The sequence below is a fragment of the Mixophyes fleayi genome, chromosome 2, assembly GCF_038048845.1.
Source record: "Mixophyes fleayi isolate aMixFle1 chromosome 2, aMixFle1.hap1, whole genome shotgun sequence".
In the NCBI taxonomy this organism is placed as follows: Eukaryota; Metazoa; Chordata; class Amphibia; order Anura; family Limnodynastidae; genus Mixophyes; species Mixophyes fleayi.
This window is the reverse complement of record NC_134403.1, coordinates 305,076,156-305,099,421: the sequence shown is the minus strand read 5'-3', so window position 1 is coordinate 305,099,421 and position 23,266 is coordinate 305,076,156. Positions and strand designations below refer to the sequence as shown.

General features: G+C 40.0%; 1 protein-coding gene across 7 annotated transcripts in view; it reads left to right on the top strand.

Moving 5' to 3' along the window:
- LOC142139148 (granulocyte-macrophage colony-stimulating factor receptor subunit alpha-like) overlaps positions 1-23,266 on the top strand; it is a 108,420-nt gene that overhangs the window by 59,668 nt on the left and 25,486 nt on the right. For all 7 annotated transcript variants that reach the window (XM_075196506.1, XM_075196508.1, XM_075196505.1 and 4 more), the window contains 3 exons: positions 7,353-7,473; positions 7,565-7,767; positions 22,669-22,805. In XM_075196506.1, the coding sequence (XP_075052607.1) occupies positions 7,353-7,473; positions 7,565-7,767; positions 22,669-22,805 (461 nt within the window). The remainder of the gene's footprint in view (positions 1-7,352; positions 7,474-7,564; positions 7,768-22,668; positions 22,806-23,266) is intronic.

Below are 23,266 nucleotides of genomic sequence, written 5' to 3'. Positions count from 1 at the left end.
ATATTTTTTTTTTTTTTACATAAGACAAGTTCAGGGATACACACACTAGATTGACATGAGTCACAGAAACAGTCAGGGGTTTTGTTTTCATGCGTATAGAAACTTCTGATTTTAAGCAGAAAGGTTCTGTCGTGGAAATACAATTCATGTTTTATAGATTGCATATCTGTTTTTTTGGGTTTTTTTTGTTTCATGATTCGTGCCTCCTGTACAAAAATGTGCCTTTATATGGATGCACAAAGGGTGGATAGGAGATTGCTGGAGGTTAGGCATACAGATATGCATCTCTGTATAGAACATTGGAGTAGGATTTTTACCACAAGATACGACATAATGTGAAACCCTAGAAAATGTAGAATTTTCATGTTTTATATTTTTTCACTGTTAGACAGACATGTACTGTATACTGTTATATTTGAAGAAAGTATTATAGAAATAGACCCCTTTGCCTTTCCCACTTAGTCAAGTAGCTGAATGTGAGGTACTGAGAATGGCATGTGAGTTGGCAGAGGGAAAATCGATTGATATACATTGGTCTTCAGCATTTTCTAGTCTAGGGGGCGATGTTGAGGTGACTGAGAAATCGTTTTATAGCAATACCAGCACATGATTAGGACACTACATAGAGGACTTTATACAGTGACACAGTTACCAACTGAAGTAGCTGCTAGTAAGGTCCACACTTACACACACGACCATACATGGCTGTCACACCAGGGCGAACATAGCTGTCAAATAGACAGCAGGGTTTTATGTGACAGTTAACAGATCTATGTTTTGTTTTGTTTTTCGTTGTATTGTTTTAGTTTTAAAATGTGAACACACACACACACATGCACACATACACATATTGGTTAATATATTAAGATTTGTGTTACCTGAGGAATAAACTGTCTGGAAGGTGAAGAGATGTGGTGAGGAGTCTGGTGGACTCTGGAGAGATGGACAAGGTAGACTAGTAGCTCCCAGAGGGTATCTCCCAGTCCCAGAGGAGGCAGCAAATGGTCTGGCTCAGCTGGATACAGAAGGTATGTGCAAGCTGGTAAGAGTATATTGGGATGCATCAGATATTTCGTCTCAAACTAGTAGGACGGCAACGTCCTATCTTGATTAAGAGAATGTCAGGAAAATGATACCAATAGAGCCATCCTATATCTCTCCTGCTGATGGGTTTTCCTCCAGGTAAAACAAATACACGTCATCCAATTACCACCATGCAGGATCCTCAAGTATACACAGGTGTACCAATGAAAAATGTCTGGGTAAAGGTGTATTGAAATGTGTCTAATGTATTACTGTGTCGTACTCAAAACTTTTGTTATTAAATGTGATAGTCCTAGAGTTATAATAGATGATAGGGGTATTCATGTTATTGATAATAGAGGTATAATGTATGAGTAGTGGTAACAAATCACATACTTTCAATTAGCCATAAACCAGAGTGAACATAAAGTAGTGGTACTCGGTAGAACGAATTGAATAGAATAAGAGTTGGAACTTGATTGAAGTGACTGATAGCTTCGGCCACTAGTCCTTTCCCGCTATCAAAAGATCACTCTTGGGCAGACTCCTAACCTGTCAGTTTTTGAAATGTTCTTGACCCCTCGTGAGATGAGATTGTAACTGGGAGGCTAGGTTAGACCTTGATAGAAGGTAAATAGTGAGACAGCAACCGAGAACGTCCAAAACACTGTTTCCTGAAAAGTCACACTAACTGTCAGGATGTTGGATCGGGAGAGTAAGTTGTGGAGCAATAATTTCTTAAGTTTAGGTTATTTGACAGACAGGTACCAGGTGTAGGCTACCAGCATCATGGCTTCAAGGGTAGCAGAGACACACTGGTGCCCATTCCACCCACTGCAGAGGGGCCAACACTCAGAGAAGGGTCCAAGGGCACTCATGAGTCTTTTCTGGAAGGCCTCGAATGCAGTTAGTAGCACCTGAGCCAAAGGCTAAGACTGTTGTCCAGCATGAAGTTGTAGTTTTTCCTGTTTTCTGTTCTCTCATTTCATTCTCTTCTCAGGGCGGTTAATTCTTTTGATTATTAGCAGGTGACAGAGACTGGTTCAGGTAATGATAAGGAGGTATTGGGGAGGAAGGAGAAGTTAGTAGCATAATCGGTCCAGCCAGTTACTCTATTCAATTCAGGGGTAAAGGAAAATTTGGAAACCTCGGAGCTTGGAGAAAGTGCTAGGGGCTATTGTCTGAGTAGCATTACGTCCGTAAGTACGGCGACCCCATGGTTAGAAAAGAGGTACACCCAGCGATGCCAGTCTAGTAATATTCGTACTTGAGCAGGCATCCTTAAGAATGATTATCATTCTTGGGAGGGTAAGGTTTTAGACCAAACAAAGTGCTGGGCGTGCTCACACGTGCCTCAGTGATTATATCAAGTAGGATTAGTTCTCTTTCCACTAAATATTCTTGAGGTACCCGAACTATAGGTGGGAGGTCACTAGGGGAAAAAGTACGACACCTAGGTCCCTTAGTCTGAAGACTCCCATTGCTTTGCAAGCCGATCACTGTTAAATCTGAGTATTGGGAGACTGGGAAGAAAGAACAGACAAAAGAACGAACAGACAAGTGTTGATGAAAAGAACTGATGACATTATTAGAAGTGTGTATATTAACGCAGGCTGAAGAAGATTGCATATGACATTATTGATAGACATAGGATGATGCTATTGATGAACAAGAAGTGTTTAAATGTATTCTGAGCTTAAAGACATGCGTTGGACAGAAGAACCTGTTAAACTTGAAGAACTGTAGTAGAGAATTCTGTATAGCTGATACATGTTCTATTGTACCTTGTACATTTCCAAATAATGTATTAAGTGTTTTATTGCACCCTTGAAGGGCATACAAAAGGTTATCTCCAAGCTCCAGAAGTGTATGGTTTATAGTAAAAAAAGAAATCGTTTAGAGGATTAAGACTCTCTCTTATGATAACTTGTTTAGATCTACAAACAGCGTGGTCATACACCAAGGGGTATTTGTATTACATAACAATGAAACGTGGTACTGAGATCCTGCATATAACATCTTTAAGGTGATAGTTTATTGTACTCTCAAAGGGTGGACTGTCGAAGTCGTATAATTGGATGAACGAAAGTATATTGGTTTAATATTGTTTTGCCGTGTAATTGCGATCCGTACGCCACGTAATACGTGGCGTGGTGCGATCGCACAGTAAAATACGCACGCACACACTCGCATTACAACATTTAGTTATCTATATAATTCGTATTCATATTGGTACCGTTACACTGTAATTTATGAGCAGATAATATTTGGTTTATTAGTAGTATATATATATATATATATATATACATATATATATATATATATATAATGATTATACGTACGCTTCAGTGATATACATGGTTTAGGTTGTGGGAAAGGTGGCATGTCTGGTATCATACTGAAACCCTATTCATCAGCAGCTGTCCGGTGCAGTCGGCGAAGAGATCGCACATTGCATACTTTAGTTATTGATATTAGGGAATAATCCTTTGTATGATGCTGGCTATGAAAGAAGCAGACCCCCTGGAGAGACGACCCCCACCTTTGGATTCCTTAGATTGAATCAACCTATGACCTGTTTGCCCTGGACCCACCCAACGTCTGGACCTATAGAAACAATCTACGTCATCTCTATTGTTCAAGTGTAACACTGTACTGTATATAATCATAGCTGCACACCCCCTGGCTCTCAGTCAACTCTGACACAGTATTCTAACAGATATACTGTCCACTGGGTCCCGTGGGTGCGCAGCGAGAGCATGCGATAGCATTGGTATGTACTTATCTTTTGGTATTGGCTGTACTGTACTTTATCATAATATAATAATGTATTGAATTGTTGACTATTTACATCTGCTAAAATAAATCACTTTGTGCTTTGGAAACACTTACAATTGATTGGGCAATGCTTATTTTAAAACAATGAAATTACTTTAATAATAGGCTCCTCAGTCATCCCAGGTGGGGATTTCCTTTGCTCGCAGAGACAAGATGCAAATATAGTATGTTCTATTAATAACTGCTGCATCACCGCTCAATAGTAGGAAAGATATAAGAAAGCCATATGGTGTAGTATTTTTGCAAACAATTTATTCAGCAGATTAACAATATAGAATGCAAACTCACAATAAAGATAATAAATATAAGCTTATCTGTATAATATACAGGCGAGATCACTGGTAGTCATATTCCTGGAGGTGGTTAAAGATGTCCCACTATAGGCTCCATACAAAAGCTCAGGAAAGGGTGATATCTTAATTTGTTATTCCCAGGGTAGATCAGTGAAACAGGATCTCAGATAGTACAGTTGTGGGCCTCAACGCGTTTCGTTCAGTTTGAACTTCATCAGTTTGAACTTTATCAGAACTTCACCTGATGAAGTTCAAACTGAACGAAACGCGTTGAGGCCCACAACTGTACTATCTGAGATCCTGTTTCACTGATCTACCCTGGGAATAACAAATTAAGATATCACCCTTTCCTGAGCTTTTGTATGGAGCCTATAGTGGGACATCTTTAACCACCTCCAGGGATATGACTACCAGTGATCTCGCCTGTATATTATACAGATAAACTTATATTTATTATCTTTATTGTGAGTTTGCATCCTATATTGTTAATCTGCTGAATAAATTGTTTGCAAAAATACTACACCATATGGCTTTCTTATATCTTTCCTACTATTGAGCGGTGATGCAGCAGTTATTAATAGAACATACTATATTTGCATCTTGTCTCTGCGAGCAAAGGAAATCACCACCTGGGATGACTGAGGAGTCTATATACAGATAAGTTGTTATTTTACTTATTTCTGGTACGCATACTACTATACTATTAATCTGCACAGTGTCTCATCTGATTTTCTGATATATGCTGCTATATGCTGATATCCACCTGCATTACTACTTTTCTCGGGACTTTATGTTCTCTGGTCTCTCTAAGTTTACTGACTATATATACACAATTATCTGTCTTTACACCTGAAGGCGCCGTCCTTCCATAACTTATCATTTTGATACCTTTTCCGGTCTAACCATCCGATATTGGAGACTTGGCTGCCACACATATTTGTGGAAGTCTTTTGTTTATGTTTTATGTTTATTTATATCTCTGTTTTTTATAACTTTTTGATTATCATTGTATTTATTATCCATACATTAGGTAAAGCGCCAATCTGATATCGTGTTCTATTCCATATACATATATATATATATATATATATATATATATATATATATATATATATATATATAATCTCAGAAATACCTCACAGGTTTCGGTCTAGTACGCATTAAAGCCCCGGGGAAATTATTTGTTTGTGAAAAGGAGCTTTCCAAAGTTGTCTTCAGCTATAGGAAAAACCGGCGAGGTTCCCTGGGGTTATGTATAGAGAGAAGGGTAGACTCCATACATAAGGCCCATTTGCAGGTCTTCTAAACTACCTGTCTCAGTACTGGACAATCAGGAGTTGCACCTGCGAGGTGCTGATAAAAGCCTGCAAAGCAACTCATTCAGTCTCTCATTACCTGGGGAGGAGGTCAGATGGCTGTTGAGAGACACCGCAGTTTATGATCTTGTCACGAGTCGTGGCGGCTCCGGGCACCGCCGCGAATCGCTCTTCTCATCATGACGACCGGGACATCATTTCCGGTTTGTCCCGGCCGTTGCCAAGGCAGCGGTCGGGATGCTCTTTCTCTGCAATGCTGCTTCCCGGCATCCAGGGCAGCCGGGCACATGCGCAAATTAGGTATTAGCCTCAGGTGGCTAATTACTCTCTCCTGTGCCCCAATCATTTTATTGGTCAATACTGGTATATAAGGCAGGGAGGGGCAATAGGCTATAGTCCCTGCTTTCTAGCATACTTCCCCTGCTGTATTGCTACTCCTGATATTTATATTTCTGTTGCCGACCCTTTGCCTGGATACTGACGCTGTTGATTTGTCTGTGACCCTGACCCCTTTGCTTGGATTTAGACGTTGCTGAATTGCCTGTGACCTTTGACCCCTTGCCTGGATTCTGCCGCTGCTGTATTGCCTGTGACCTTGAAACCTTTCCGGGATCTTCACTCCACCTCTTTGTTAAACACCTGCACTACGTTCTCAGGTTATCAGCTCCTACTACTAAAGAATAAGACCTGGGGTCATCTGAGTACCTGTGAGCGCGTCTAGCTCTACTGCAAAGGCGGCTGCTATAGGTGAAGACCTCTGAAGCAGTTCTAGGAGTTGATACCTGGGGCGTGAGCCCTAACAGATCTCTAAGTTCTGTTGCTTTGTATATGTGTGGGCCACTAGGTCCCTTTCTTTATAGAGGGAGTGTCTGTGTATTAGTTAGAAGCCAGGCAGCAAAGATTTTGATTAAGTTTTCTTTTATTTTCATGCTAGTGAATAAAATTAATTGAAGCATTGGACTAGTGTAATTTATTTGGCTGAAGTGAGTAAAGTGCTTATGACAATACAAATGACTAGGCTACTCTGGCTCTTCATCTGCTCCCAATAACATATTCATGTAGCTTTTGCTACTTACTTCTAGGAATCATAGGACAATTGGCGTGCAATCATGCAAAGTCAAATGGAATGGACAATCGCAGAACAAATTTAGCATGTAGAAAGCATAGTCAGATCTAAAATACAGATAGCAAGGGCAAACAGAGTTCAATGAAGGCCTAATACATGCAGGGTCTGTAACACAACTCAGAACACAGATAGCACATCTTGGTTAGAAAAAGCTTAAAGATGAAGGTAGTACTGCTAGACCTAGCTTGTGTAGGCAGTGTTCACCAAAATCTACACCAACATCACATCCCTGAATGACAACATGAACAAACAGTAGACTTACCATACCTTATCATATATAATATGTTAGAAATTAAATGCTGTATATAAATCAGTAATTAATACAAACTAAGCAGACTTGTATATAATCTGATAATAAAATAGTTATAGTATTTTCTACATTTATGGTAATTGGAACATGAACATCATTCCTGCTTTACAGTATATATAAATGGTTGAAGCTGTGTGCTGCACTTTACAAAGTTTAATTTAAAAGGTCACTAAACCAAAAAACACAAGTTTACCTATATGTGAGAGTTACAGTAACATGATCAGATATTACTGTCATTACCTAAATTAGGATAATTTTAAGATTTAAAATATCAAAATGTTTTTGTCCTTCTGTACAATTATCCTAAACCTCATCTTATTCAAAATAATGGATAACTTTGGGATATCTCTTTCTGGAAGTTGTTGTATATCAATATTCTATATTTGCAATTTGTGTTAGTTTTTGTTCTGTTATAGTTATTTTGTTTATTTGTTGTTTTTTTTTAGGAAAAATTAACACTGCTGCTGATATATTTTCCTGTATGATCTATAATGTGTCTCTCATGAACTGTTCATGGAGTGTGGGCAAAGAAGCCCCAGAAGATACTCAATATTCTCTGGATCTCTGGTAAAAATGGTGGTTCATTATATACATAGACTATGTACATTTTTACATAATTGCATGATGATATGAATTGTTTTATATTCTTTGGGATTAGGCAGAATTCACCATTTCTTAATGGAAAAGTTGTGAATATTAAGTGCCAAGTCTACATAAAGGATTCCTTTGGGAGACAAGTAGGATGTGTATTCAAGTCTCCAAACATTGAATTCCAACGTCCAGTTTACATCGTAATTGTGGGATCAAGCAATCAAACTTCAATTCAGTTCTTTGATGAAAAGATTACACCTAATGATCATGGTAATATGATGTTTTTCATAGAATTGTTTTTGTATTTATGAACAATTCAGTGGTAAAAGAAAAATAGTAGTATGGCCAATGCCTAGGGATGGAAGAGGCTTAAAGGCAACTTTTTCTCCTACACAATGTGTATGTAAAATCAATCAGCAATGAACATTAACTGAATGAATTAAATATATAAGTTAGTGTATCTGACAAGGGTATAGGGTTACTAAATTGTGCTCTGCTGAGAGGACCAGCAATCCAAGGACACATTGTGCATAGAAGAAGTGAGGCTAGTGGATGTATGGCTGTGAGGTGTATAGTTAACTTTGTAAGACTTGCCTATCTAAGGAAATTATTCCCTGCTTTGGCAGTCTGCAGGATTTTCATTTGAAAATCCTGCAGACCCCTTGCGGGGTAAGGAACTGCATAAACTCACTCTCAATGGGAAATGAAAAATAAAGAAGAGAGATTGAAGGAAATGTAAGGTAGGAAGAAAGTGTAAAGGCTGAGAGGAGCTGTACAAGTGCCAAAAAGTTTCAGGCACACTGGCGGCCTGATTCATCAAGGAGTGTAATTGCAGAGACGTGCTGTATTTTGCATAAAATTACACTGCACATGCTCTTACCGGATAATATGCCAGTGAACGCAGCAACATCCAATTCTTCTTTGATTGCAAAGGACCTTATTATACTATATTATATTATAGTAAATGAAATCACAATGATAAATAAACATTGGAACAATTAAAAGGGCACACTTTGACTAATCTTTTAATTTAAATGAAAAAGTAGTTTGCATTTTGTGACCGGAGGGGCTTACTTTGCCACCCGGTCCGTAGGGAAAAGAGGAACGAACGGATGTTCCTCCTGTACAGTTAATCTTTGTTTCCTTCTCACAGTCAGTATCCGACTGTTACTGACCACTTGTACTGGTGTCACCTTGCCACCATACACTTGCCGATTGCAAATGCCAACAGCACAATAGTTGTAGGAGAATTTGGCTGCCACCACTGGGCTCTTTTGGTCTCCTTTGCAGCACCCAGAACCGCTTACTTCTGCGGTAACTGGTATAGCTGCTGCAATGCCTCTTTGCTGTTGGCTGGCTGGTACCTCCTGACCACTTACTATGGCTCAGGACTGCTGGGTAGCAGGCAGAGTGTTAACACAGAGACGCCGAGGAAGGGAAATAGTCGCAGGCAGATTCTTCAAACAGTGAAGTTTTTCCTCTCAAGAGCCATGACAAGGGCTTTTACACCCTAGTTTGAGATACTAGCGAATCTCCAGAAGTTACAGATGGAATGATACATTACATGGTAAAACAGAAGGCTTTTTATACAGATTTTCATACAGATTCTGATACCCATGTTGGCAGGGGTTAGTCTAGCCCCCTGATCCTTGCTGGCACCAAAACGTCTGAAATTGTACATTGAATATTTTCTGTGTATTTATTGCAATTTTAATTTAAAAAATTCACATCAATCTGTGATTTCCTAAAACTTGCTGTTGTCGAAGTCGTATAATCGGATGAACGAAAGTATATTGGTTAATATTGTTTTATTGTGCGATTGCACTCAGTATGCCACGCTACAAGTGGCATACTGCGATTGCACGGTAAAATACTCACGCACACACTCGCATTACAACATTTAGTTATTTATATAATTCATATTCATATTGGTTCCGTTATACAGTGATTTATGAGCAGATAGTATTTAGTTTATTATTAGTTTATATATTATGATTATATGTACACTTCAGTGTTATTTAAGGTTCAGGTTATAGGAAATGTGTCATGTCTGATATCATTTTAATCCCCTATTCATCAGCAGCTGTCCGGTTCATTCGCCGAAGAGATCGCATATTGCATACTCTAGTTATTGATGTTAGGGAATAAATAGTCAGAGTGATACCAAACTGTAAAATGCTAATGGCCTAGTTTTAACTGGTTTCTGGGCGGGAGAATCAACTGTAATGTTGACCCTCAGCCTTTGAGGGGGTTGTTTGAACTAGCCTATGACTTGTTTACACTGGACCCGCCTAAAGTCTGGACCTATAGAAGCAAGCCACGTCATCTGCATTGTTCTCTCTGTAACACTGAATGTATATAATCATAGCTGTGCTTCCACTAGCTTCAGTCATTCTCTGACCACAGTATTCTAGAGTGAACTACTGTTCACTGGTACCCGTGGGAGCGCAGCGAGCGCGGTATGTATGTATATTTTGGTATTGGCTGTACTGTATTATATTATAATCATGTATTGAACTGTTAAACTTTGCATCTGCTAAAATAAATTACTTTGTGCGTTGGAAACACAATACAATCGCTTGGGCAATGCTTATTTGAAAAAGATAGAATAACTTTAATACTGTCTACATTGTTAGCAGGTTTCCTGTCTCTCTAACAAGACATGATAACAGGTAACGACTCCTCACTGGGTATTCAGGCTGAAAAGATGTTGGCCACTCAGTGGAAAAGTGACTAATTAGCATGAGGCTTTCCTCCAACAAATGGCTATTGCATCAGGAATCAATAGATGAATATGAAAATAAATACATTTATACTCCCAGCGCAGAGACTAACTGGTGCCAAAGTGCCCATACATTAAATATTTACATTTAAATTAATAAATATACCCTTTAATACATCTTTAATCTCTCAGTGCTGAGATTTAACCCATTCAGCAAGATCAGGCCATGTGTGAGGTGAGGGGGAAACCGTCCACACATATTATGACCATTGCATGAGTTTGTTATTATAAGACCTTTTTCTTCTGTAACACTTAAAATGTATTTGCGTGTTAGATACAGCTTGTTATGGTTACCTGCAAATGTGTCCTAATACATGCATTGGGAGTTGCAGCACAAATCCTCCATGGGGAGCATCATTTTTAAGACTGTTCCAGCATTGGACTGGACTGCTGGGGTGCCGAGGTATTCCTCGGTGGGCCCAGGCACTTGATAACTCTGCCTGCTTCCATGGTGGGGTGGAGCAGCAGTGGACCACTTGCCACAAGCGATTTTACTTAAAAAGAGCCGCAACAAGGCTCTCTGCACCTTGTTGTTGCCAGCAATGGTGTGTCACGTGGAAGCAGACCTGCCCACGGAGGAGGAGCTGCCACCCAGAGGAGCAGGACAAAAGACTCAGGAGCCAGTCATTGTTGTTTTGGCCACATGTTAGTACATCAGCAGCCTGTCATTGTAACAGTGAGGGATGAGGAGAGGACAATAAATTGAACTGGGGCACTACTGTGTGGCATATTATTGTTTGGGGGCACTACTGTGTTGCATAATATGATTCGGGGGCATTACTTTGTGGCTTAAATTCAACAATGTGGCATTAATTGAACTTGGGGACCGGTGGCATAATATTTTTTGGGGGGATTACTCTATGACATAATATTTTTTGGGGGATTACTCTATGGCATAATATTGTTTGGGGGTATTACTCTATGGCATAATATTGTTTGGGGGCACTACTGTGTGGCATAATATTGTTTGGGGATACTACTGTGTGGCATAATATGCACATTTATTCGCTGGCTCCATTAAATAGATAAATAAAATAAAAAATAAATATATATATATATATATATATATATATATATATATATTATAAGGGCACAGTCGTGCCCTTATATTAAGGTTACATGTAAAAAAGGACATTCTGCCATTGGAAATCTGAGAGGGGGGGCATGGTGTATGAGGCTCTACATCTTAAAACGTATTAAAGCTATTAAGCTGAAATTTGGCATGTGAAAGGAGAACTGTCCACAGGTAGCGCGTGTGAAATGTCAGAAAAAAAGAATAAAAAATGACAATTTAGGAACAATCTAAACTTCAAAATCTCGCCGTTTTTTTCCCACTTCCTGTTTTGCAAAAGTCAAAGGTTTTTTTTTTTTTTTTGGGAGAGCGTAACTCGGAGTACAGGGCTTTTAAAGACACGTGGTAAGTTTTGCTAGAAAGCTATAAGGGCTGAGCTGTGCCTTTGAAGGTTCACAAGTTTGACAAAGTTACAGTTTTTTACAATTTGGTAAAACATGCCCCATTTTAAAGATAGGGGATTTCAGAAAAGTTCATAACGTTGTACATGTCAGATAGAGTATTGTGCTGGGTGTAGTATATGTGGCTTCTCTTGGGATTACAAATTTGGCTGTGTCTTCCCCCGCATACTAATTTTGGTTTGTAAACTACAGACAAATTAGAGATATTTACTGGCTGTAGGTGGGCTGGTTAGTGTTTTGGGTCTGAGGGGGGGCACACTGTATATTTTTTAGCCCTGGCACCGCTTTACTTCAAAGTTTATTTTCTCAGTGCGATGCCAGAAGAAATGAATGGGGAATGCGCTCAGCACACCATTCCAGCAACCGGAATGGATGGGAAATGCACTCAGCACATCATTCCGGCTGCCGGAATGGATGGGGAATGCACTGAGAAAGCCATTCCGGGAATGGAATGCACTCAGCCATCAATTCCGGCAACCGGAATGGATGGGGAATGCACTCAGCACACCATTCCGGCAGCCGGAATGGATGGGGAATGCACTCAGCACTCCATCCCGGCAGCCGGAATGGATGTTGAATGCACTCAGCCATCCATTCCGGCAGCCGGAATGGATGGGGAATGCACTCAGCCATCCATTCCGGCGGAATGTATGGGGAATGCACGCAGCACACCATTACGGCAGCCGGAATGAATGGGGAATGCACTCAGCACACCATTACGGCAGCCGCAATCAATGAGGAATGCACTCAGCACTCCATTCCGGCAGCCGAAATGGATGGGGAATGCACTCAGCACTCCATTCCCGGAGTGGAATGCACTCAGCCATCCAGTCCGGCAGCCGGAATGGATGGTGAATGCACTCAGCCATCCATTCCGGCTAGTGGAATAGATGGGGAATGCACTCAGCACTCCATTCCAGCTGCCAGAATTGATGGGGAATGCAGTGAGAAATCCATTCCGGCATCCGGAATGGATAGGGAATGCACTCAGCACTCCATTCCTGCATACATGAAGTCAGTTATTACAGATAACTGTAATGTATAGGAGTAATCTCCAATATATTATAAGGTTACATGTAAAAAACGACATTCTGCCATTGGAAATCCATTGGAGGGGGGGCATGGTGTTTGAAGGGTTACATTTTAAAAAGTATTGAAATTATTAAGCTGAAATTTGGCATGCGAATGGAGAACTGTCCACCTGTGCCACATACACAGAAAAATAGAATAAAAAATTACAATTTAGGAATAATCTAAAGTTCAAAATCTCGCCATTTTTTTCCACTTCCTGTTTTGCAAAAGTCACTGTTTTTCAGTTTTTTTGGGGGGAGAGCGTATCTCAGTGTACAGGAGGTCTAAAGACTTGGGGTTTGTTTTATAAGAAAGCTATTAGGGCTGAGGAGTGCCTTTTGAGGGTTTAAAATTTTAAGAAAGTTATAGTTTCTTTACAATATGCCCCATTTTAAAGATAGAGGATTTCATAATGTTGCACATGTCAGTTAGAGCATACTTGCCAACCTTTATAATCTTCTTTCCAGGAAATTCTAGGCAGGGGGGCCCGGATAGAGGGCGGGAGGGTCGGAGCGCGGTGAATCGCGTCATTTTGGTCCCGCCCCCAGTGACAAAAACGGCATTTTGTCGCGGGGATGGGGCCAAAATGATGTGATTCACTGGGAATCGCGTCATTTTGACAGCAAGATGCTTTTTGCAGGATATTTGCCTGCTCGCCTTAGAGTCCGGGAGACTTATCCGAATTTCTGGAGTCTCCCGGACATTTTGGGAGAGTTGGCAAGTATGAGTTAGAGGTTTGTGCTGGGTGTACTCAGACTTTCTTCACTTGAGATCACAAACATGACTGAGTCTCTGGCTAAGTGATTTTCATCTCTGAGCTGAAGAAATTACCCACATTTTCTAGCCACAGGGGGGCTGGTTAATGTTTTGGGGATATGGGAGGGGCACCCTGTAGTACTATTAGCCCAGACACTGCTCTCAATTGAGAGTTTAATCTCTCCCTGAGACAGCTGTTAGTGAATCCATTGTAAACCTCCTGGCCCTCAGTGACATCAGTTAATTTATTCAAAAGCGCTTTGTGGTATTTGTACTGATCACACTCAGTGGTAATCACAGCGGGGAGTAGATGTGAGGTATCTGGACATTAGTATCTGACATGTCCCTCTTTACAAGTGACATGTACTGGAGAGAATCTGCAGATAATCTATACACACCCACTTCTCATTGCCTGCTGTGGGCTGTGTTTTACTCATTGGTTTTGGTCTGCCAGAACATACATGCATACTGTACCCCACCACTGTCTGTCACAACATACATACTGCACCCTATCACAGCCTGCCATAACGAACAAACGTACATGCTGCACCCCATCACTGCCTGCCAAAATATACTTACATACATATTGCACCACATTGCAGTGACATTTGAAAGATTCTCTGGTGCAAAGGGGGTGACAAGTGAAAATAGAGCTGGTGAGAATGGGGTGTCAAGTGAGAGACACTGGTACGCAGGAGGTAACATCATTATCATCATCATCATCATCATTTATTTATATAGCGCCACTAATTCCGCAGCGCTGTACAGAGAACCCATTCACATCAGTCCCTGCCCCACTGGAGCTTACAGTCTAAGTTCCCTAATATAGACACACACTCACACATAGACAGAGAGACTAGTGTCAATTTTTGATAGCAGCCAATTAACCTACCTGTATGTTTTTTGAGTGTGGGAGGAAACCGGAAGTTGGTGCAATCGGCGGTGACGTGTGCATGAGGTTACAAAGCTGGTCGGCAGTTGGGGATATGTGAAAAAAAGACATACACTGGAAATGGAGGGTACTAGCTTTAGAGGAAATCTGAGGAAAAATTACTTTATCAAAACAGTAGGGGACAGGTGGGATAGGCATCTAACAGAGGTGGTAGAGGCTAATATAGTAGAGCAATGTAAACACTCTTGTTTGTTAGGGATTAAGAAGAACCACTTGGCCCATCTAGTTTCCACTATAACTGGTGTGAAATTCTAAGTTCATGTATTTATTATTAATATTTTCACTTTGCAAAAAGCCATGAAATTCCATAGACAAAAAACCTTATGGTTTAACATGTCCAATTAAGGTTCCTTATACACAATCTACAATGTAAGAAAACGATTGAAACTCTTTAACTCAAACTCCAAAAAGCAATGAAATTACGACGATTAAGGCAGAAACCTTAATGGGCGTGTTTCTTGCGCAATACAGACATGGTATACCATCACATCCTGTGGTTAGCTGCTGATTCAGCACTATCATGGAGTGAGATTGCTGTCACTCACAAAATGGTGCAGCTGCTAATTCACAGATTTGTGTGTTCACTGGAATACACAGATGATAGTCCCCACAGCCATCCCTCTTAGTCTTGATTTATGGATGGTAATTTATATAAGTGTGTATGCAAGTTTGGAGCTTCATACTAGAGCATGATTTGTGAATGTACCGAGATTTGGGTGAACAGAACCTCATATTGAGGATTTAGTATTTACTAGTGCATAACTGAAGTTTGAGCATCAGTACTCTCCCTTATTAACTGAGGATTTGGTAATCGGAGGTGAGTCATATAGCTGTCCCCGATGCTACTGGAACATGCCCCCGCTCCGCATGGCAGTATATGATACAGGGGAGTGCAGGAAACAACACAGTGGGTCAGGAGATAACACAGAAGAAGTCAGGAAACAATACGGAAAGGGGCAGGATATAACAAACGGGAGGGGGGTGTTGATATTAACAGGGTCATCCTGTCGGGGAAGGTATCCTCAAGTTTAGCGCTTCTCCTGCTTCTGTTACTAGGCACAGCGATGGGGGAGGCAAATAATACAGACTTGAATATTTGGAACACCTTAAAACCTGCTCCTCTCACAGAGAACTTTTAAATGTCCCGCTCCCAGCTCAGTGTAGTTAATAAATTAACTGATGTCACTGAGGAGCTGGAAGTTTAAAACAGTCTCTGTTACAGCCACTCTGGCACCACTCCAAGATATTAAACTGTGAAATAGAAACGGTGCCAGGGTTAATATTACTACAGGGTGCCATCCCTCATTCCCAAAACACCAACCAGGCCCCACTGTACCCAGCAAATACGGCTAATTGCTCCTGCTCACAGAAGAAAATTTCTTTGCGAGAGGGTCACCCATAGTAGTACAGGCAAGTGAAGCCACTCTGAGTATACCCTGCACACACCTCTATTTGACATGCGCAACATTATGAAATTCTGTGAAATCCACTATCTTTAAAATGAGACATATTTTACCAAATTGTAAAAAAACTGTAAGTTTATCAAAATTTTAAACCCTCAAAGGCAGTCCTCAGCCATAATAGCTTTCTACCAAAACAAACCCAAAGTCTTAAAACCTCCTGTACACTGAGTTTTGCTCTCCCAAAAAAAAAAAAACGGTGACTTTTTAAAGGCAGGAAGTAGAAAAAAAGGCGAAAGTTTGAACTTTAGATTATTCCTATTTTGTCATTTTTTAATTTTTTTTTCTGAAATTTGGCATGCGGCACTGTGGACAGTTCTCCGTTCGCATGCCGAATTTCAGCTAAATAGCTTTAATAATGTTTTAAAATGTAGCCCCTCAAACACCATGCCACCCCCCCTCACAGATTCAACATGACGGAATGCCGTTTATTAGATGCAACCTTAATATAAGGACACATCTGTGCCCTTATAATATATATATATATATATATATATATATATATATATATATATATATATATATATATATATATATATATATCTAAATACGCAATTGCCACATCTGGGCTTGACTGGACTTTAGTGCCAACCCCTGATCTGCAACAAAGGTAATTCACATGAAGCCAAGGTCTGGGGTGGCACTGAATGTTCTCACTAAGGGTAGTAATAGTGTGCATGTGGACATGTAACTATTTGGAGACAGGGTGCCCCTCTGCTTGTATATATATTTTGTGTGTGTTTTCAATTTTTGTCTTTCTTTGAAACATTATTTTTTCACTGCAGTGCTGGAATGAAAGCAGGTAAGTGTGGGGAGAGGGGTGGTGATTTCAATTTACTTTAGGTGGGGGCGTGGGCTATTTAATAGTTTGCAGGACATATTAATTTATTGGTGGGGTGATGCTGGGGTGGTTTTGGGTCTAATAATTGAATACATGGCTGAGTCTGGGGAGAAGTATTGCTTTTGGTTTAGTGAGAATGCTAATTATTTAGTGTTTGAGCTTTTTAGGGAGCGTAATAGGTTTATTTATTACATGAAAATACAATTATTTTTAATATTGTAGAGGGTATGTGTATTTTTTTATGTAAGTACTGTTAATCAATGTCTTGGGGAATATATTTATTTAGTAAATGTGAACACTATTAATTTAATGTCAGGGCTGTGTGCAGGGAGTATTAAACGTGAGAGCTATTGATTTAACATTGTGACTGGTTGGGGAAGGGGTCTAGAGTGTGCCCTCATTGCTAAGCTTTTCACATTTAATGTACCTTTTGTTTTTCCAAACAGGACCCCAACATTTCAGGGTCCAAACAGCAACTGAGCTTAAGACATCAGCAGCAGCAGGTAATGAACAAGAACAGGTAGGAAAGAGCAAGACAGTCTGCCAACTGTTCTAATTCTAGTGCGGCCGGACTTTGTCCTCATCTACGGGGTTCGGCCTAGACTATGCACTCTTTATATACACTGCATTCTTTATATAATATACTATGCCGTTAGCCATGTCCTTCATAGACTGACCACTCCCCCTCTAGTGTCTGGTCTAGAGATGGGCGGGCTTGGTTCCCCGAGATCCGAATTCATCCGAATTTCGCCTATCCGAGTACCGAGCCGAGCAGACTCGGTACTCTCCCGCCCATTCGGAATCAAAATCAAGGCAAAATGTCATTGTGACGTATTTGTATTTCTGAGCTCGGTTCTCGCAAGATTTGAAAAGCATAAATACCCGCCTCCACAGCAATCCATCACCATTTGACAGAGGGAGAGAGCAGGGTTAGGTCACAGGCTATATCAGCGCAGGGACAGAGCAATAATTGGACACATTATTGTTTCTATTCTATACAATTCTAATATTAATACCAATTGTTAGAGCAGTAAGAGAGGAGGATAGAGGAGGCTTTTTTTTCAATTTCTGGCACTCCAAGTGCTTTTGGGGTGTCCCTTATTCCCCATTGTTTTACAGTAAGTTTTCTGGCTGTCAAAAGTCATATTTGTCAGCAGTATCTAAAACAATATTTTGCATTTCAAGTGCTTTTGGGGTCTCCCATATTCCCCAGTGTGAAACACAAATTTTTCTGGCTGTCAAAAGTCATATTTGTCAGCAGTATCTAAAACAATATTTTGCACTTCAAGTGCTTTTGGGGTGTCCCATATTCCCCAGTGTGAAACACAAATTTTTCTGGCTGTCAAAAGTCATATTTGTCAGCTGTATCTATCTAATACAATTTTGGCACTACAAGTGCTTTGGCCTCATTAAAATGGATTCAAAACAGTCCACACATGAGCAAAATCAGCAACCTGGTTATGTCATCAGTCCTGATGGTAGTGTTCCCAGTACGTCATCTGGGAAAGGCGATGTCAAAGTACATAGTCTTTTTAAATCAGGGAAAAAAACACACACCAAATAAAAATTTACCGTGTTGAAGTGAAAAAGAAGTGTAACTGAGGAAAAGTTAAGTGCCGATAAAAAAAAAATTGCCAACATGTCATTCTACACACGCAGTGGCAAAGAAAGAATGAGGCCTTCGCCTTCCTCTATAAGTGCCATATCCAAAAATGTTACCGAGCCTTCTTCTTGTACGGTCACTCAAGTCACGCAAGAAAAGCAAGACCAAGTAATTTGGAGTCGAAAAGTGGAGCACAACTACTGTTACGCGTCAAAGACGAGCTGCAAGAAAACAGTAAGGCATTAGAGGATAATTACAACAATCCCTGTGGAGAGTTCATCCACCAGTGGTTTGTCTAATTGTGAGCATTCTGTTAGTGTACCCTTAAAGAAGAGCCCTTTCAGCAGTTCTGCTGATGTGTGCCTGAACACCACAAGTGTAGCCGGTGATATACCAATTGAGGATGCCACTTTGGAATTAGAAGATGATGAGGGGGAGATTTGTGTAGGCAGCGAGGGCACTAATGATGATGTTGATGATTATGATGCAGACAGATACCAAATTGCCTTTCTCAATTTCTATTTATATTCTAGACTCTATAACGGCTGAATAGTTTTCTATTTTACTCCTAGTGGAGAGGGGATCTGATGCTTTTTCTCTATTCAACTACAAGTGGAGGGGGGGGGGTGATAGACGGCCACCAAACTACCTTGGTCCATTTATTTTTATATTCTAATTCTACAGTCTATGCAGGCTGCTTTTTTTCTATTCAACCACAAGTGGAGGGCGGGGGGGGGTTCATAGACAGCCACCAAACTACCTTGGTCCATTTATTTTTTATATTGTTCAGTCTATGCAGGCTGCTTTTTTTTCTATTCAACTACAAGTGGAGGGCGGGGGGGGGTCATAGACAACCACTAACTACCTTGGTCCATTTATTTTTATATTCTAATTCTACAGTCTATGCAGGCTGCTTTTTTTCTATTCAACTACAAGTGGAGGGCGGGAGGGGGGGGTGTCATAGACAGCCACCAAACTACCTTGGTCCATTTATTTTTTATATTGTTCAGTCTATGCAGGCTGCTTTTTTTCTATTTAACTTCAAGTGGATGGGGGCCTAGAGACACAGAAACCAAACTGCATTTGTCCATTTCTTTATATATTTAACTATAAGTCTAGGGTGTTATATACACCCAAAGACGATGGCTGCATTGCCAATAGGCTAAGATGGAGAGGAAGACAATCAGGTTTGTGTGCAGAATTAAGGACGGCCTACCAGGGATTAAACTGTTTTCTTCCTAATTTATTAGCTTTAGAATTACCTTACTTATCCAAGAAACAGGTGGAGCACTAAATTTGGTTATTTTATGCCCAAAAACATTGATTTTTAAACAAAATTGCTAAAAAAACAAAACAAAACCAAAACCAAAACCAAAACGCGCAAGGGCGGTTTGGCAAAACCAAAACACGATGGTAATCCAGATCCAAAACCAAAACACAGTGGTCAGTGAGCATCTCTAGTCTGGTCTCCCCTCTATAGTGGCTGGCCACACCCCCTCTGATGGGCCCCTACTGTGGCAATCCTCCAGTGGGCCCTTCATGCCCTAGTTCGACACTAGTCTGTTCAATAAAACATTTATTTGTATTTTCTTTTTAAATGCCCACTTTTGCTTATATGAATTGAAGTTAAAGGTGCCAAATTAGCAATTAAGTTTTATGTTAAGTTATTAGAAGTTTTAAGCAAATGTTATTTTATTATAAAGCATAAAATTCATGACAGGACAGTTTAACACTACTTTCAAACAATTCTTCCTGACTGATTTAAGAGCCTTTCAGAAAAACTCACTTGAGGACATATTACCAAGTGTAAAATGGTACGCCTAAATGTTTACTGAAGCTCATGGGCTTACTTGGCAAGAAAGCAGCATTTGCGAAGAATCCGAAGTTTGCACCACCTACTAGGAGGAGTAAGACGGAGCTTTAGGGGTAAATGTATCATACCCCGGTTTTTTCATCTCGCGGGAGATCAGCGTCTTCGCAGCTAAAATTTAAAGGGGCGATGGCTTGTAAAGGCAAACTTGCCTTTACAAGCCATCGCCCCTTTAAATTTTGCTGCGAAGACGCCAATCTCCCGCGAGATGAAAAAACTGGGGTATTATACATTTACCCCTTAGTGTTGTCATGCTAAGTACGGAGGAGGCACACCTAATATGTCAGAGCAGTGCAAAAATTAGGTTTGAAATAGGGAAACAAGATTATTGAAATGAGATTAAGGGCTACAGAGAACACATTTCTATGGATGTTCCTTGCTTTGCAAAAGGCCGCTACTCAAAAACACTTTTCACCAGCTCTGGATAAGATATTTTCTCTCCTCTGCTTTTAATGTGTAGTCCTAAGTTGCACTTGAGTGAAGAAGTGCATTTCTAGGTGTACTTGTGCCCAAATTAAAAAGGCTTCAAACACACAATAATGCCATATGTAATAAAGATGTGCACTTGTACCTCTCTGCAAAGCTAAACGCACGTCTAGTTTGCTGGGGAGTTTTTCAATATTGTAAAGTAGACAAGAACTTTGAATTTGTAATTGTCGCTTAGTCTTTAGTTTTGGAGGGGGAAAAAATAACCTATATAGGTTATTCCCTACTTGCTGAATGTCCGGGAGTCTCCCGAATTTTGGGTAGTCATTCTGGACTCCCGGATGTGCAGCCACCCTCCTGAATCCCAAGGATGTGGGGCTTAATGATGTTAGTCACAACATGAGCCCCAATCCCCCCCCCACAGTACAATGCTGCAGATTGCAACAGGGGTGGGGCTGCGTGAAACCATGGCATCACCACCCCCTCACACACTTGGCACCTGACCTTCCCTCCAGGATCTCACAGAGAGGAAAAATTACAAGTTGGCAAGTATGGGTTATTATACAAATGTAGGATGATCAAATACAAGGGTAGTATAAACGCTTTAAAAACATCATACTTAAGAAAATGATTGTCATATATGAGAATTTTTTATGGGCTTTCCCTCAAAATCTATTTATATTAGCTATATTAAAAAAAATTTGAAGATTTTACTTTTAAAAAATATTTTAAATTGTGCTTACGTAAAGCACATTTTAAAAAGATGCCTTTTAGGTTCCATTTCTGTTCATAATCTCAGATTTAACTTTAGCTTTACTATACATCAACGCACTGTTCCATTTTAATTTTAATAGTTTTTTTTTACCTATTATGTATGTATTTATGTTATTGTTTATTTAGTGTGTAACTTTTAAGAACATTTTATGTACGTAATTTGTTTTTTTAAATGCAATTAGGAAACCACCATCCGTTTAACTTATTTGCATGTGAGCTTAGCGCTATATTGAAATGAAAGCAGAATATTTGTAGAAAATAAAACACCACTATTTCAATGTCCTAGAATACCTAAGTGAAGAGAGTTGGAGTTGTCAGACACCATTTATGAGCTACCTATTGCAATTGACTCACATTGCATGGTCAGTATACATAATTTATATAGCCATACAGCGGCGCACAAAGGATTGTCGGGGGGGGGGGGGGGTATCCCCCCGTCGACCCAAAAAAAAAACAAAAAAACCAGAAACAAGAGAGAGCTGCTGCGCATGCGCAGCTGCTCCGTTTCGCCAGCGCTGTCCTATACAGCAGCCGCAGCGCTGTCTAAGAAGCGTCCGCTGCGGTGCTGTATACAATACAGCACCGCCGCGGACGCTTCTTTGACAGCGCCGCGGCTGCTGTATAGGACAGTGGCCACTTAGTTAGCGCAGGGGGGGGTTTCTAGAGACTCAGAAACCCCACCCTGCGTGCGCCACTGCCATAATGCATCCATGGTATAGCAGTTCTCGCATACATTGTAAAGACACTTCCACACTTGCTGTATAGTTATTATGCAAACTCTGTAGATCTGCAATATAGTAACTGTAGAGCTTCAATGAAGCCACCGCTGTATAGCCACTATGCATAATAAGCACTAAATCAGCATAGGCATTATCATATCTTTGACCATATACACTGTTCAGTGTCTATTCATCATAGCAGCCACTATGACATCTAAAGTAGAGTTACTATCGCACCTAGATGATAACTATTATTCATCTACTATATAGACCCTGTCACACCCATCAGTGATCTTGTTTGCTTTATAAGAGATAATGTAAATGCTATTATTTCTGTGTGACTGTAAAAATCTAATTTAATTTTATTTATTTTTTTCCTTAATTAAAAAAACAGTGTATGTATGCTCATGCTTATGTTATTATAACAAGCATTCTTATTTCCAGTAATTTTAGATCCTCCAAGAAACATAAATCTGAGTTATTATTCAAGTGAACTTGAAATTAAATGGGAGAAGCCGATAACACAGAGCTATGTATCGGATGTTTGCTTTGAGTACAATATTTACTTCAAGGAAAAAGGGGTAACTATTTATTTTTTACCATTTTGTCATCTACTGGGTCATGACCATGCTATGCATCTGATATCAATAATCAATGTAATGTACATATGTAATAATAATATATAAGCCTCAATAATTAAGTCAATAATATGTCACAGTTTAAATTAATTTGTTCACCATTAACTCTTTGACACCCATTGTTGGTCCATTTGCTTCCACAACAGGTGGGATTTGTGTTTAGCGGTCTTAGATTTACATCCGCATGATATGGGGTCTGTGTGCTCCAGCTCATTGCCCCACACCTAAAACTGTGGTTTCACCAAAATGGTTAGGAACTATTATTTACAGATTCTGGTCATCTATCTCTGTATACATCATTCAGAGTGGTTTCTATGTCCTACCGCATGTGGAATACTAGGCTTCCACATTACTAACATGAAATCCCATGACTTCACAATAGGAATGTAATCAGGCATTTCTCT